The following is an 18,189-nucleotide window of genomic DNA, read 5'->3' on the forward strand; positions in this document are numbered from 1 at the left end:
AATTTTGTTTATAAGTATTGATCGACCATCGATCACTTAAGGATCAATGGTGATCTATTGAATAAATGAAGGACTGTTAGATATATGTAGAATGTGCATGTATAGTAGAGGAATGTGTGTTAATGGGGAAATCTATCAAAATAGAGTGAAATCAAGTTAAGAAGGCATAGAGCGCAAGAATGTTCAGTAACCGTTGGATCCGTAATATCAACAGTCTAGATTGAAGTGAATAGTAGAACTATATATATCGCATCCGCGGAAGTTGGGATGCCGGGATCAGGTCTTACAACCTTGCGATCATCGATAGCTTATTAAACGAGGATCGTTGGATCGCAAAAGGGATCAATGGTGGAGACTCATTCTCATATCACAAAACAAAGAAATCAATGGATGGCAGATGGAGGAACAACGAACGCCGATATGCGATTTAGCGATATCAGGAATAAAATAAGCGATATCTCCGATCGGCGATCAGAGGTATCAGTAATTGGAGTTCGGGCTCATCGAAGTGGGGAGATAGCTTTGAGTATGTGGACTCGACGACATTTATGGTTGCAGATTTAATGGTTTTGAAGTCCGGCCTTAAGGCTTCCGGTCGTGTTTCCTTTATGTTTCCGTGTATTCATATATTTTGATATATATGTTTGCAATAGTCGCAATAGCGATATTGTGATAGGTCTATGAAAAAGCGGTGATGAGCGGACTCAAGAGTTATATGAAATCATATCTATATCTATATATATATATATATATATATATATATATATATATATATATATATATATATATATATATATATATATATATATATATATATATATATATATATATATATATATATATATATATATATATATATATATAACATTTTAAGTCTGGATAAAGATTCAAGCGGCATTTTTAGGCATTTCCGTGTATTTTAATGTATTCTCAATAAAAGGTATGGTCCCGGGGTTTTAAACATATAAAATGCTTCCGATAAATATGTGTGGATACAAAGCTTAATAAAGCACCATTAAGGGTGAATGAGTCTCGATAAAATGGTTAGGGTGTGGCAACCTTAAAGGTGTACCATTTTGGTATCAGAGAAGGAAAAGGGAAGAAAATATCCTATGAGAAGGATGTTTTACTTGTGAAGATTATGATTACAAAGGTATGAAAGTTGCAGCGGTTGAATGAATGACAATGTTGGGCACATGACTATAGTAGTAACACTATAGAAGAACTTTTTAAAGTTCTTAGAGATTGTAGCAGAACCTCATTCCAGCTGAGGCTTAGAGTAGATAGGGACAGATGAGTCCTTAAGAGAAGTGAGTGAAGCAACCAGAGAGAGAGAGAGAGCAAGATTGCTCAGTGAAAGTTCTAAGGAAAGAGGACTTGGAAAATAGGTAGATGAGAAGCTTGGTGAGAAGATCAACTTGGAAGGAAGTTGATTGGTTGCAGGTATAGAGCTCACATAGAAGAGAATATGGCTATGGAAAGTCATATGGAAGATTCAGAAGAAGGCTACAAGATGAATGAGAAGAGTTCTCAAATAGTCCGAAGGAAACAGATGAGTCAAGCAAATATTGACAAGGACATAGATGAGATAAGGGAAAAACTCAATGTGTTAGTAACGCTGCTAGAGGAGAACCAAAGAAAGGGTTGGGTCTTGAAGAGGAAGCCAGTGAAGTGGCCTAAGTTGCAGAGGAGGCTACAACAAGAACAGGTAAAGTGGTTGATGAAAAACCTCAGAGAAGAAAAGGAAGAAATGGAAGTTTCCATTTGTAGACTAGAACAAGGTGAAATGTTGGGTGAAGAGGATAATGAGAGATCAGCTGAAGATGTCATGGACTACTGGCATAGTTCAAAAAATTAGAAGATATGATGACAAGGGAAGTACATGAGGAAATGAAGCCTGTGATTTTAATTGTCATAGTTTGTCTATGTTTGCAGGATATGCAGAGGATGACGGACAGTCTGGTGAAACTTTCACAAATAGGAATGAAGCTCTTGAGGTGAAGTATGATGGAGAATGTGTTCTAGAGGAAGAAGGTGTTGATTTATTGTAGCAGAAGGAGTTCATAGATGAAATTCTATTTTGGTTAAGACAATTAGATGAAGTTGATATGGACCAGAAGTCTACTGAAAATGCCATAGTGGTATTTCGAGAAGGTAAGAAAATGAATTTGTCTAATGGAATTGATGAAAGAACTTTGCAATATGATAGTGTAAAAAATAGGATAACTCAAGAGGATTGGCAGAAAAAGAATGAAGCTGAGAATGGAAGTTGTGATGAACTGCTAGAGAGATTTCACATGGAATTAGAATTCTTGGAGAGATTTCTCAAGGAACCTGAAGAAGAAATGAAACTTTCAGAACCTGATAAAAAAGAGATTGTGGTTACCATGTATCATAGGGATGAAATGTCTCTAACATTTATAGAGTTAAGTAAATGTTCAGACTCTTCAGTTAATAATGTGACTACAGGAATGGAAGACAACATTAATAAATATGTTGTTGAAGTCAGAGAAATTGACCAAAGGTTATTTGAAGGTGAGATGAAAGATCAGGAACAACAAGGAACTTATGTCCTTAGAGACATGAAGGAGAGAGAAGTATTAATTCAGCAAGATAAATATGGAAGAAACCAACAATTTAAAAGAGATGATCAGCGACATGAGAGTGAATTTGAGGAAGGCACTAGATTGCAGCAATATAGCAACTGGTAGTAGAATGAAGAACAATAGATTAGTCTGACAGTAATGAGAATATAAATAAATATAATAATAGAAGAGCTACAAAGAAAGACAAGTGAAGACCAAAGATACAGATGGAGAATGAAGAAAAGGGTCAAGTGGAAGCTATTGCAACAGAGGTGGAATGGAAAGCTGATGAACAAGTTCATGGAACTTGAAAAAATTCATATTGATTTGTTAAAGAAGGCAGACTCAAAGAAATGGAATCACAGCAAGAAGGATCTATTGAAATCCAGAAAATCTATGATGGAAGATTGGTGCCTGAAGCACCAAAAGAGGACGGAAGGTACTGTGCTTTTAAATTTGATTATTGTTGTGTGTTTGCAGGTCATGTAAACTTGAAGGAAGACAAGCAGTTATTGGAAATTGTTATATTAACAGGTGAAGAGATGACTACTCACAATCATATGAAGAATAAGGAGAAAAGCTACAGTCAAGTGAAGGAACATGTCCAATCAGATGACATCCAAGGGATAAGTCAAAAAGAGGATGGAAAAGGAATTGTTGAGGTCAAAGGAATGTTTGGAAAGGAAGAGATCCATTCATATGAACATAGAACAAAGAGTTTTCTCAGGAAAACTGATGAAGCTAATATAAACCAAATGGAGAATATTATGGTGTATTCAGGAAGTGGAAGTCAATTGGAAGAGTCGACGATGAAATTATTTGAGGAGACCCTAGTGTCTCATAGTTTTGAAACTAATATTTTTTGTGTAAATGCAGGATACACTGAAGTAAGGAAACTGTTTAATGTTGTCGTAAGGGAAAGGAAAAACAAAGATATGATTTTTTAGAAGTTAGAAGAAGGAAATTCACATAATATTGTGATGCAGAGGAAAGGGCAGCTGTTAAACATAGTTGTAGTGAATTATTCAGATATTAGACAACTATTGAAGACTGAAGCTAAAGGAGAACAACTACTGAAGTTTGATATAGAAGACTTTGTAGATATTAAACAGTTATTGAAGATCATTGACCTTGAAGAAAGCCAGAGTAAAGAAGGAGGAAAGATAGATGTTCCAGACAATGAAGATCGTGCAGAGTGCTTGGGAGAAATTCCAAATGTGATGACAAATTGATGGCTTGAGTCTAGTCTTTTGAAGAAGAGGCAAGAAAACCAAAGAATAAGTTATTAGAATGTATGACCATAATTGAATGAGAATGAAGCAGTTGTCATGGAAGACAAATATGGAAAAGAAGTTGTTAGAAATGTTGGCATGACGAGGAAACATGGTAAAGTATTTGTGTTTGATGAATTGATTGATTCTGGTGAAGATTTATATGTAGAAACAAGGCAATGTGAAGTAAATTTGAAACAAGGAGTTGATTCTGGAGATCAGATCGAAGTAAGGAAGGGTGAGATTAGAATGTCTCAGGAAGATGGAATGATGTTGAATTTACAGTCTGGAATTGTTGAACTGGAGATAAGTTCAGGAGATGATAGTAACAGGATTACTATTATGCTACAGGGAGTTATTGATGAAGAAGAGGTTGAAGATGACATTTCAGGAGTAGACAAATATAATGCCATAATCATTAAGGGTACAAAAATTAAGTTACTAGAAGAAGAGGTATTCCAAGAACTTAAGCAAGCAGGAATAATTCTTAGTTTTCAAAAAAGTTGTGGAATTGCAGGTATACTAGAAGTTGAAGCAAAATGTGGTGAAGCCATGAATGAGAAACCAGAAGAAGGAATTGAAATCGCTACAGGGGATCAATGGAGAAGGCATTTGTACATTTCAGAAATGGATATGGAAAAATATTAGCACAGGGATTATGATGTTCCTATGCAAGAACACATCCAGTTACAGGAGGATAGTATTCATCATCTAAGAAGTGAAGTGGACAAAGAAATTGATGAGTTGTGGGAACTCATAACACAACATTCCAATAAACTAAATAGAGGACAGAATAAGGAAGGAAGATTGGCTGGAAAGAATGATAGAGGTGAAGGAAATGGTAGACTGCAAATTAAAGTGTGGAAACTTGACATAAATTGTGATGATGAGCAAAAGGTAGTAAGATATATGGAAAAGACAGCAGTAGACAGTGAGAGCATAGCTAATGGGGCAGTGCAGCATAAAGCATGGAGACCAGGAAAACAAAAAACAACAACAGTAACCAAGGACAGACTATCAAACAAAGTATGGGATCCAGGAAGACATATATCAAAAGCACATGATCATGAGATCATGATTAATTTTAGCTTTGGGAGTCTGGTGCAGGAGCATCTAGGCCTAGCCAAAAATGTGATGGAGTGGTCACATGCTGTGGCTAATGAAAGTTTGGAGGAAGACTTGGTAGTTAATTTTATTAATTGCAAAGTATGTAAGTATTTAATTATTGTCTAATTTTGAACAAATTTGGGAAATAAGTGGCAAGTGATCCTCCCTACATGGAGATTAAGCCAATTAGCTATATTGATTAGTTAGGGTAGGATATGATTTCTAAGAATATAGTGAATTCCTTCTTTCGTGGAAGGAGATGGTTAGACAGAACATATATGTATTTTCCTTATTTTCTGAAAGAGGGAGGATTAGGGAGGAAGGATTCAAGATTATTATAAGCCTATGGGTAGCATAGGAAAAGAATGCCACTAATTAGAATAATCAGGCCGGAGAGGGCAAAGAGCCTCCAATATGAAATTATGCTTTTATATGCTTGTATACAGAGAGTTGATTTTGAGTATGGAAGTGCATTATTCATCATGAAATGATAAATTCTCTTTGTATTACTGACACTGTTAATATATGCATCCACATAGAGTTCGGAGAACACAGAGAGGAGATAAAGATAGAGGGACTGTGTATTTATGTGTTTTCTAGTGATGCTATGCCTAAATTATTTAAATTCCATTTATAAGTATTGATAGACAATCGATCACTTAAGGATCGATGGAGATCTATTGAATAAATGAAGCACTGTTAGATATATGTAGAATGTGTGTGTATAGTAGAGGAATGCGTGTTAACGGGGAAATCTATCAAAACAGAGCGAAATCAAGTTAAGAAGGCATAGATGGCAAGAATGTTCAATAACTGTTGGATCCTTAAGATCAATGGTCTAGACTGAAGTGGTTAGTAGAACTATATATATCGCATCAGGGGAAGTTGGGATGTCGGGATCAGGTCTTACAACCTTGCAATCACCGATAGCCGATTAAACGAGGACTGTTGGATCTCAAAAGGGATAAATGGTGGAGACTCAATCACATATCGCAAAACAAAGAAATTAAGGGATGAAGAATGGAGGAATAGCGAACACCGATATGCGATTTAGAGATATCACGAATGCGATAAGTGATATCACTGATCAGAAATTGGAGGTATCGGTAATCAGAGTTCAGGCTCATCAGAGTGCAAAGATAGTTTGGAGTATGCAAACCCAAGAACATCTATGGTTGCGGGTTTAATGGTTTTGAAGTCCGGCCTTAAGGCTTCCGATCAGGTTTCGTTTATGTTCCCGTGTATTCATATATTTCGATATATATGTTTGCGATAGTCACGATAGTGATATTGCGATAGGTCTATGAAAAAGGGGTGATGAGCGGACCCGAGAGTTATATGAAATCATATATATAACATTTGAAGTCCGGATAAAGATTCAAGTGGGGTTTTCATGCATTTCTGTGTGTTTTAATGTATTCTTGATAAAAGGTATGGTCTCGGGGTTTTAAACATATAAAACACTTCTGATAAATATGTGGATACAAAGATTAATAAAGGACCATTAAGGGTGAATGAGTCCTGATAAAGTGGTTAGGGTGTGGCAGGCTTAAGGTTGCATCAATATCCGATCAATATACACTTCAAACTTTGTGAATCGAACTTAGTTTTCTTTTCTTTAGAACTAAGGCATAACATATTGAGCCAAAAACTATGAGGTGTTTGAATCAATGTTTGAATCCAAACCATGTTTCATATTGTGTAATTCCATCCAATGAAGTAATGGGAGATATGTTCCTTAAGTAGACTGCAATATGTATTGCTTCTTCCTGGTATGAAGGACTTCAATTTTTAAAAGTTAACATGGATTTTTAGATCCCTAACAAGTTGTGACTCATTCCTTCTACTACTCCATTATGTTGTGGAGTGTATACATTTGTAAACTTCCATTTGATATTGGTGTCCTTGCAAAAAGTTTGGAATTCATAGGAAGGGGTGTCGAACATCCCCCTTTTTAATATTGGGGGGTGTTTGTAAATCCAAGCATCCTTTTGAATCTTTCAAAAATTTCTCTTCCAAGCGCTTCGGTGAAGATTTCTAAATTTTTTTAATTTGTAGGACATTGTCATAGGTGAATAGTCTTTGCCTCAACATGATGTTGATAATTTGTGTTGATGTAGTTGGTTCTATCATGGAATTTTGGATTCTTAGTCAATCTAATTGCAAAACTACTATCAATTGGAAGATGATTAGAGTGCATTCTTTTCTCCTGCAAATATTTAAGAATTTTTCTGAGCCACACAATCTCTTTGGTTGCTTGTACATTTGCCACATATTTTACCTCTTTTGGGCAATCTACTGGAACTCATTGTTTGTGTGACCTCCAAGAGATAGCTTCTGATCTAAGACTCATAACATAACCTAAATTGGATACTCAATTTTCTTTATCTCCATCAATGTATGAATCAAAATATCCAATCAAGTTGAAGTCACCCACTAATGTATATTGAAGTCCAAAGGCTTAAGTTGGTTTCAATTACTTTAAAAATATTTTGTAGCAAATAAGTGTCCCTCACAAAGGATTTTTCATAAACTTGGAAATGATTCCAATAACAAATGAGATGTTTGGTTTGTTAGTGGTGAGGTATATAAGACTTCCTATAAGTTGTCTATACTAAGTTGCATCCTCAAATTTATTTCTTTCTTTAAATGTGAGATTTAAATTTTCTTCCACTAGAGTGGATAAAAGTTTGCATTCAACCATTCCAAATTATTTCAACAAATCTCCAATGTACTTATTTTGAGAAAGAAATATATATTTTTAATGTTGGGTTACTTCAATACCCAAATAGTAGTGAAGATGTCCCAAATCTGTTATTTCAAATCATTTCTTCAATTCTTTATTAAGGGATGCAATATAATTTTCATCGTTCCTTATCGTCAATAGATCATATACATATACTACAAGATAAACAATAGTTTTACCTAATTACTTGACAAATAAGGTTGCCTCATGAAGATTAAAGTTTTTTAAGTCTAATTTCAAAAGATGCTTTGTCAATTTTTCATACTAGACTCACAATGCTCATTTTAAGCCATAAAAGGATTTGATGAGTTACATACTTTATACTCTTGTCCCTTCATAATAAAACTTCTAGTTGAGACATGAAAACATTTTCTTTTAGGTCTCCATTCAAGAAAGTAGGTTTTAAATCTAAATTTTGATGCACTTTCCATTCATTATGAGATGCAAAGGAAAAGAGAGTCCAGATGGCACCCCATTTTTTATTTGTTTGCAGGGGGGATTCTCCTCATAAGAAACCCCTTATTTATATGAAAATAATTTTACCACGAGCCTTGATTTATGCTTGTCAGGTGAGAAATATAAATATAATTGTTATTGAAGAGTCACTTGCAGCCAATTAGTTTGGTTCCAAATGGAGGGTCTACCAACTTCCAGGTTCCATTCTTTATGGGACCATCATACTCTCTCTGCATTGCTTATTTCCATTCATAATTACCTTCTTTAAAGGAATATGGTTCAAAATTACTAGAAAAATTTAATTCACAATAATAAGAAACATCCATATCAACAATTGAATCATAATCATCTATACCACCTCAATTTTTTCTAGTGGAAATTCTATTTCTTGTCTTTCCAACTCATTAGGATGAACACTTTCAAGTGTCTTAGTGAACCATTTTGGAAAACCTTGTTGAGATGCTCCAGGTTGTTTTTATTGACTAAGATAGGGCTACTACAAGATTTATCCTTCCAATCCTCTTAGTCACATCACTCAAAGTATCTTCCTAATATGAAGAAGTGTTTGGAACTTCATGAAGGGAAGTGAGTGCTTCAAAAGGAGATTCCACAAATTGATATAGGATACGGATCCCTCGTTCAAGATTTGGAATCTCATTATGAAATTCCTAAAATGTTTTTGCATGACTAAATATTTCCAAACGATCAAGTAATCACTCAACAACATTGTTAGTCTTGGAAGATTCAAGAAAAATGACAACTTGAGATGGTATTATCTTTTTATTTACCTCACCATAGAAACAATATGCTTTTGAGGTATTTAATTACCCCGAGAAGATACACTTTTGAATCCTTTCACCAAGTTTGTTTCTTTGTTCCTTAAGGATTCAAAATGATCAAGTTATCACTCAACAACATTGCTAGTCTTGGAAGATTCAAGAAAAATGACATCATGAGATAGTATTATCTTTTTATTTACCTCATCATAGAAACAATATGCTTTGGAGGTATTTAAATACCTCGAGAAGATACACTCTTGAATCCTTTCACCAAGTTTGTTTATTTGTTCCTTAAGAATCAAGTCATAGCAGGTGGAACCAATGATATTGAGATGGCTTACCAAAGGAATACCACCATACCAAATTTCATAAGGAGTCTTGTTTCTGAGAGAATGAGATGGACATTAGTTTTTAATATATACTACACATAGAATTTCATCTGCCTATAACATCAAACTTACATTTTTTGAAAAACATCATTGAACAAATCATATTTAACATTGTCATGTTCATTATTTTAGCTACACCAATATGTTGATGATTATATGCCATAATTGTTTTTTGATGAATCCCATGTTGGTGAAGATATTTTTCAAATTCATTTAAGGTATTTTATTTTCCATCATCAATATGAACATAGCTAATATGACATTGTGCATCATTATCAATCCATGCATGAAAGTTTTTTACAGTTTCAAATGCTTCAAATTTACTCTTCAACAAATATACCCAACACATTCTTGTATATTCATTAATAAAAATTATCATATATTTGTTTTGGTTTGCAAAAGGAACAAGTATAGGGCCAAACAAATTAGAATGAATCAATGCAATATTTCTACATGCTTTAGAAATAGAATGACATGAAATGGTTATTTGATATGTTTTCTTTGGACAAAAGCATCACATTACTCTAGTTTCCTTGAAATTGTTTTCAAACCAATAACACCATTTCTCTTCAATAAATGAATATAGTCATAATTTAAATGTCCAAATATTGCATGCAATAAAATACTATATGCTAATGTACCTTCAATATGTTGAGAACTATATGAACATTTTGTGCATGACAAGACATTCCTTGCAACTTCAAGAATATTTCTTCCTCTATTTCTGTCATGACAAGTGCATTTCCTAATTCTTTTCTCACCTCAACTTTTCCATCAAACATGTGAATGGAGTGTCCTTGTTAACGAATTTGAACACGGGAAAAATATTTTCTCCATAGCTCTCGGAGGTAGAGAACATTATACATAATAAAGCTAGGGAGTCCAGAAAGTTTGAGTCTGATGGTGCTAAGTCCGAATGGCTTTAGTCTTGATTTTTTTGCAAAGTATATTTATCCATCTACATTGTAACTAAAGTCTTCAAAAAAATATTTTTGAAAGCTTGTGTGGCAAGTTGAACATGTATCAAATAGCCATGCATCTTTCCAAGAAGCAAATGAAGTATGAAACAAATATTTAATTAATCCAATATTGCAATGTGCCACAATATATTGAGCATATTTAGCTTCTTTACCTTTCCATAGATGTAGTGGTTTTTCCTTTATCTTCATTTTTTTCTTGTTGGATTCCATCCTATGAGAGCTTTAATGTGGATGCATCATGTCCATTTATGTTGCAATGAATACAATGGAGATCAAATTTTCCTCCTTGATGATTTTTACCCCATGCCTCTATTATTATTCTTTCCATGTCCTCTTCTGCCATCTCTTCCTCTGGAAGAATATTTCTTTTTTATTCTTCTCTTTCATTCTAAGGCAGACAAGTTCTTTAGAAAACTGAGCAATTGTCTTCCTCTTCCCAAATTCTTTCTCTCTTTGTACAAAGTTCTCCACAAGAGTGTCAAAATTAATATTATGAAATCGGGCACTAGCTTGTAAGGATTCAAGATAGTGAGAATATGTGGGATAGAGAGACTTGATGATAGTTGTGAGAGGGATGTCCATTTTAACTCTAGTGGCTTCTACATCATGCAGGATAGCGGTAATTTTGTAAGATAGGGCTAAGGGATCATCATCCTTCAACTCCAGGTTGAAGGACTAGCTCAAGTTATGAGTGTGATTAATATAAATATTTCAACTTCTTTATTGCATCAAAAGCACAGGTAATTGGAATTATGTGAGAACTCACCTCTTCATTTATAGATGCTGCAATCAGGGTATAGGCCTTATTGTTTATTTTCTCCCATACAGTGAGCTCTTTATCGTACGTGAGTTTGCCAAGCATATTTTTACCTTCTACTTCACAAACGCCCTTCCATAGGTCATTAAAGATAAGCATGTTCCTATTATTTGTTCGTCATTCATGGAAATTTTATTTTCCATTCCGCACCACACCAACAATGGAGATGAGAGAAAGCATATTCACCAATATATGATCTATTCTCTAAGCTCAGACATTAAACACTCTCTCCAAATAAACTAATCATTCTCCCCATAATAAAAAATATGCAATGGACTTAGAAAACTACTTCTCTACTCTATGTCAACAATCAACAAGTTTATTGGAAGAGTTTGAGTTGTAAATGCAACTTTATTAATTGTGTCATTCTAGAATAATGTAATATCAATGAAACATCAATGCATATTGTAATATCAACACAAATTGTCACTTGAGTTGAAACACATGTCCTTGTTGAATATATGGAACTAAAGCCTGAATAATCCCTTGCAACGAGAAGAATCAAATCTTGGTGATTGTGGTCTCCAAAAGTGATTTCTTGATCATAATTTAAACATTTTAATAAAAAAAATAACTGCACAATGCACATGATTCTCAAAGCTTATATTTGCAACTATTTTACATTATGGAAATGCAAATCTAGTGAACACAAATCCACCAAACAACGTTTAGAATATTAAGAAAAGATATCAAACATTAAAAAATGGTTAGAATTTGAAAAAATGGGCTCAAACATTTAACAATGCTTAGAATATGAATCAGTAGGTTCAAATATTAAACAATGTTCATTATAGTAAGTTATTTATGATTCAAGTTTTTTTTGAAAAGAAAACCTACCTGGATGACCTAGGGAGAGGAGCACGGGAACGAAGCAGGAAGACAAACCATGGTTTCGAACTATTATAGAGGTAGTTCTCCATGGAAGGACGCAAAGGAGGGAGCTCCACTCCCTCCGACAAGAAGGCTGTCACCAACAAGGGAAAAAACCAATGGAAAATGACAGAGAGCCTTCAGTAGGAAGGGATAGAAGCTATGAAGAAGAACATGAGGGAACTAAGTTAAGGAAGCATAATGATGCAAAGGAAAATGAGGAAGAAGACAAGGAGAAAGGAACTAAAGACAAAGCACACATGGGACCATGAAAACCCAAAGCGACGGTAACTCCCAGGGTCATTTTAAATGATCCGGCGTTGCAGGCGCATAGGGATCACATGCAAACATATGCAATCATTTGTAAATTCATGGGTTTATGGCCCATTGAGAAAGATTTACAAACGTGGATTAAATACCACTGGAAACCAAAAGGCAACATTGACCTACATCTTGGGTCTAAGGGTTTTTTCACTGTAGTATTTTCAAATATTGAAGATCAGGACAGAGTGTTTGAAGGAGGGTCCTACTTTTATGCTGCAACAGGCCTCTATATGCGACCTTGGATTATGAATTTTGTTTTGGAATGCGAAACTTTCACTTCAGTCCCAGTTTGGGTAAGACTTTATTCTCTACCTCTTGATTACTAGTAGACAGAATCTCTATCCACCATAGGAAATAAGTTAGGATGTTTTGTCAAAGTTTCTGAGGCACTAGAAGGGAAAAGTATACTTCCTTTGCTAGAATATGTCTGGAGATCGATCTCTCTGGAGCTTTGCCAGACGAAGTTATTCTGGAAGTTTTTTATGAAGAATGGATACAAACAGTAGATTATGAACATATTCAATTCAGTTGTCGCAAATGTCACGAGCATGGACATCTGTTGAGAGACTGCCCTCTTAGTAAAATAGAGAGAAAAAACAAATCTAACATAATGAAGGATACTGAAAGCTTCTTCAAGGTGGAACATAAAGGAAAAGGGGGCAAAAGAGGACCAAGAACAAGTAAAGTTGCAGGGTAGAAAGCCAGCTAGAAGATGTTTCAAGTCCTCGAAGTAGATGAAGGTTCAACAGAAACAGATAAGGCAAAGGAAGGAAACCAAGTGGAGGAGGAGAAAGCAGAAGACAATGAACAAATACAAGAAAATAACAAACAGAAAGAATTTATGATGAGTGATGTGGAGCAGGAGATGGATCATGAAATGACCCAAAGTGAGATGGAAATGGAGGACCATGAACTCCAAGAAATTCTTGAAAAAGAGAACCTAGATTTAGAAGGTTTCTTGAATCAAGGAACCAAAGAAGGGTTATACTCGTTACCTACAGAGGAATTCAATAGGGTTCAGCAGCTGTTTTTATGGAAAACCTAGACTAAAGGGGTGAACAGAAAAAAAAAAACACAAAGATAGGAAAGGCAATGAAGGAGTGAAAATGATGAAAAACACAGCAAGACTAGCACCCAGAAACCCAGGAAAGAAAAAGAGCAGAAAAAAGAAGAATTAGTTGTTGATGGAATGTGGAAAGTTAATGATAGATTCAGGTAAGATGAAAGACCTATCTAGTTACTGCTTTACTAATCTTTAATAATGAAGTTCACTTCTTGGAATATCAGAGGTCTAGGTAGTAAAAGAAAACAAAGATTACTGAGTAATAGAATGAAACAAGCAACTCCATATGTGATTTTCATTCAGGAAAGTAAGTGTTCCATCCAGAAGATAAGAGATATCCATAGTAAATGGCTCAATAGATTTGAGTTTCTAGAATTCAAAGCAGAGAATACAGTAGGAGGTATTCTCACTCTTTGGAACCCACAAAAAATTGGCTTAATAGATGCAGAGGCATCTAGGGATTATTTATCTGTAGTAATTCAACCTGTGGGAGACAAGGAATCCTACCTGGTAACAAATGTTTATGGCCCTCAAAGAACGGATGACAAACTCAGGCTTCTAAATTCTCTAGATATTCTTAGAGACAGACATGTAGGAATACCCTAGATCTTGGGGGGGATTTCAACATGATCAAATCACTTACAGGAAAAAAAAGGGGGAACTAGAGTTCTAGGCAAAGACTCTTTGGCTTTTCAAACCTTTATCGATAAGATGAAGCTGGTGGACATTGTAACAAGTAACGAAATCTTTACTTGGAACAATAAAAGAGGAGGAGAGTCTCAAGTAGCCTCAAAATTAGATAGATTCATAATCTCAGAGGATCTTATACTCAATGACAAGGAAATGGTAGCAAGAGTGCTCCCCTTTGGAGGCTTAGATCACTGGCTGGTACAACTGGAGGTTCAAGGAATTGGTACCCCCAGGAACAGACCTTTTAGATTTGAAAACATCTAGCTCTCAAACCGAGATTTCATCAACAACATAGATAAATGGTGGTCAGAAGATTTAAACATTCAGGGAACCAGAATGTTGCTTCTACTTAAAAGATTAAAACGCATCAAGCTTCGGCTTAAAGATTGGAACAAGAATGAATTTAGAAATATTGTTGAAGAGAAAAATATTATTAAAGGCAAAATGCAAGAACTTAACCAAGCCCTTATCAAGGAGGGCCATGAAAAAGTCAAAAGTGGTCAAGCCACCAAATATCATCAAAACTGAGAGCATTTATGCAAACAAGAGTAAATATTTTAGAGACAAAAATCTAGAGTCTAGTGGCTAAAAGAAGGTGAATGTAATACCAAATTTTTCCACAAATCTACCATGGAAAACAGAGCACATAACAAAATTTCTTTGATCAAGGATAAAAGAGGAAACATTCTAAGAAATAGAAGTAGTCATAGTTCAGCACTTTCGAAACATAGCACAGGAAACCTGTTATGATAGAGATCACTACATCCGGGACTTCACCCAGCATATACCCACGATGGTATCGAGGGAGGATAATTTCAATCTTTATAGGCCAGTGACTGAAGAGGAGGTTAGCGGGGTACTCAAAGAAATGTAAAATGGTAAGGTTCCAGGCCTGGATGGTTTCAATGTCGAATTCTTCAAAGCTTGCTGGAATATTGTCAAACAAGACATTCTACAAGTAGTGGAAGATTCCAAAATGAACAGAACCATTTTGAAGGCTCTAAATACCTCTTTTATAGCCCTGATCCCTAAACAGGAGTCAATTCTTCGTATGGAGTCAATTTTGGCGAACAATTCTTCGTATGGATTATGATGATGCCAACAATCTCATGTATTCTCCCAATCCATTAATCCTAGATTAGATCATAAACGTAGTTCCCTTCACCAGATCTACAAAATACCATGGGAAGAAAACCATGAGAAAACCATCATGCCCAAAACCATGTGTGAAATCCATTCACAAAACCATAGGTGGTTCCGCCCTCCTTGTGACCCCACTAAACTTTGTCAACCCTACAAATGAGTGTTGCTCTTACTCTTCAACGTAAGAGATTACATCATTAATATGTTCCCACTGATGTTGGGAGGTCTGGCTGTTTGTAATTTTATGCTACACTACTCTCATTATGCAAGATTCAGCATTCATAATAATCTCGTTGTGCAAGATTTAGCCTTCATAATAATGACGATGTTTACAGTGCAGTCAACAATTCAAAGATGACTTATACCATCCTGACAAAACCCTAAGATTCCATTTTTTCTTGGGAAAATACGATCGGTTGAAAAAGGGGACAGCGAAATCACATATGATTTAATCTCAAGATTTTTTATATGAAACAACTGATTATGTAGAGATACTTCTTACATGGCAATTTGAGGTGGACGTTGAACTAATTTTCCCTTATTGTACGATCTTATTACATATTTAATAATTAATTGGCGGCGTAATTATTCAATAGGTGATAACTGAATGCGCTGGGAAGGATTATTCAGTAACACATTTTGATGGCAGCTACAAAAGGGAAAGTAAGATAAAACTCAAGTACTGATCAACTGAGAACAGTACGGCAATTGGCCCTGATTTCTCCCATGGTGCCTGTAAGAGGGCTGATGTTCCCCATCTTCACCATCGATTCTGCAAACTGTTCGAGAAAGAGCTCTTCGTTTTCTGCGTAAGCTTTCACGGTTTCCACTGTTTTGCCTTGGCCCTTGGCGAACAATTCTTCGTCTGAGTTCAACAGTCCATACCCGCTCAGCAAGTTCTTGAAGTAGTAGTTGTCGAATTTCGTAGGACTCACAAAATCCAATGGGGATAAGTTATTATCTCCTCCCGATTTAGGACACCCAGATATGAGCCGACTATAGTAAGATTTGTCCAGGCTGGAATCTGGCTGCCCATTTCCACTCTGGTTGTGAAGCCTCTGCCTGAAACTTGTGCATCGAGATTGGCCGATCGTGTGACTTCCTGCGTAATTAGCATTTGTATTTGTATTTCACCACTTAATAATCTGTACTTAATATTGAATGCTACAAAATGAAATGATTGAGCTGCAAATTATGACGCTGTAAGTTATAAATACAATGTGTATACCTGAAAGGGCCACCAAGTCTACCTCATCCAGACCCTGGCCTTTAAACTTGGTAATGAGAGTCTGGAGAGTTGAGTTGGGAGCCGGGATATTGTTGTTAGACCCACTCAAACTTGCACTTGTCGAGTCCCTTCTCCCTAGTAAAACTTCCCAGCCCAGACCTCCGCTCTGGTATTATTCATTCATAACACATGACTAAGTATTATTATTTACCAGATTATGATCTTGTCTTAGAAATCGAGTACCAGGAAAGATATGTTTATATGTTATTTTTTCTTGGAAACCGAGTGCTAGTAAATAGATCTATATATAATGTATTACCAGGACCACTGAGTCACGAGCTGTGATAGCAAGAATATCTGCACAGGATACAGTTTTGCGACAGGCCTTCTCCAGCTCACTCTTAATCTGATCAATGACTTCAAATCCTCTAGCAGAGTTATTGTTGGGATTTGATCCCTTCTCACTCACAATGGTTGAACTGTTATCCAGCAGCAAAGATGCGTCGCACCCCTGTCATGCCATTAAAATTTCACCCATAAATACATACTTTTAATTACTATGAATTCGTGAGTAGCCAATAGTAATAGCAATTTGATCAATGTGCATAAGGAAAATATTACTGACCTGAACAAAACAATCATGGAAATGAAGCCTGAGTAAGGATGCTGCCATTCGAGCTTCCTTCATCACTGCCTTCTCTACCACCGATTGAACTATTTCTTCGGCCATGGGACATGAATGGTCATAAAAATGTGGAATCAAGTTATTAGAAGACTGAGGGTACGACACCGGGAATGACATTACGAAGGCCTGCAGCGAACAGAGGAGCAAAAGAGGGATAAAAGAAAGGCTGCGCGCAATAGTTTTTGCCATGATTCTCATGAATGAACGAACTGCTATCCCGATCTATCAATCAACGTAAAGGAACACGAAAGGAAGAAGAGGTTGTAGTTGTTGGTTATGTGGACGTTTATTTATATGAATGGATGGGCGTTAACGTTGAATTAAAGTATTGAAGACATCAGAGGAAGAAGACCGCTCAGCTACTACCCTAAACCACAACCTACGCGGGATGATGACTCATTCAAATCTTTAATTGTTACTAAAGAATTGGTAAGTCAGCAAGGCTGCAGGTTTTTTGGCTGTTAGCTATTAAAAAAACTACAAAGGAATACGCGTATCCCATTAAGGCATTGATTCTAGATGAATACTGGTTGTCCCATATTGCATGAATGAATATTTAGCGGTCCATCGTTCGGAACGATTCAGAGGTAGCAAGCGAAACAGCCGAAAGTTCCAAGGGCAGGTAGCCGACATGGTGGTTGTTTTTATAATTCAAATTCATTGAATGGTTTAAATTTAAACATCCAAACATATTCTAATAGTTGCAACAATATCAATGGATTGAATTAATATCATTAACTTCAGTGTATATTTAAAAATTAAATGATTAAATTTTATTTAGATTATTTTTTTACAAAGTTTTATTAAAAATTTACCATGTCATTTGTTAATTGACACCTATCAAAATTAACCATAATGTGAAGACTACAAAATGTAACACACACTTTACACATACACTTGTCATAGTAGTGGAAAGGTGTATTTCCAAATAACATGATCAGGCTTTTCAAACCATTGGAAACCCGTGTCCAATTCCGAATACAATTCCAAATAACAGTACGTAGTTTCATTAACTTGTCCATCAATTTTGTCCTTTCCAAACCATTGGGAAAGTGT

The 18,189-nt window shown here is 35.6% G+C and overlaps 1 protein-coding gene across 1 annotated transcript; it reads right to left on the reverse strand.

Annotated features, from left to right (window-relative positions):
- Nucleotides 1–15,852: 15,852 nt before the first annotated feature.
- LOC149169395 (peroxidase 49-like) lies at nt 15,853–17,322 on the reverse strand. Its single transcript, XM_089427083.1, has 4 exons — nt 17,074–17,322; nt 16,768–16,959; nt 16,449–16,614; nt 15,853–16,322 (listed from the first exon to the last, which is right to left on the reverse strand). Exons 1-4 carry the CDS (start codon nt 17,320–17,322, stop codon nt 15,907–15,909), a joined length of 1,023 nt encoding a protein of 340 aa, XP_089283209.1. The 3' UTR covers nt 15,853–15,906.
- Between the last annotated feature and the right edge of the window lie 867 nt (nt 17,323–18,189).

The sequence above is a fragment of the Pinus tabuliformis genome, chromosome 4_2 (genome assembly GCF_031772625.1).
Source record: "Pinus tabuliformis cultivar Carrire ecotype Pingquan chromosome 4_2, CPIR1, whole genome shotgun sequence".
Taxonomy (NCBI): domain Eukaryota; kingdom Viridiplantae; phylum Streptophyta; class Pinopsida; order Pinales; family Pinaceae; genus Pinus; species Pinus tabuliformis.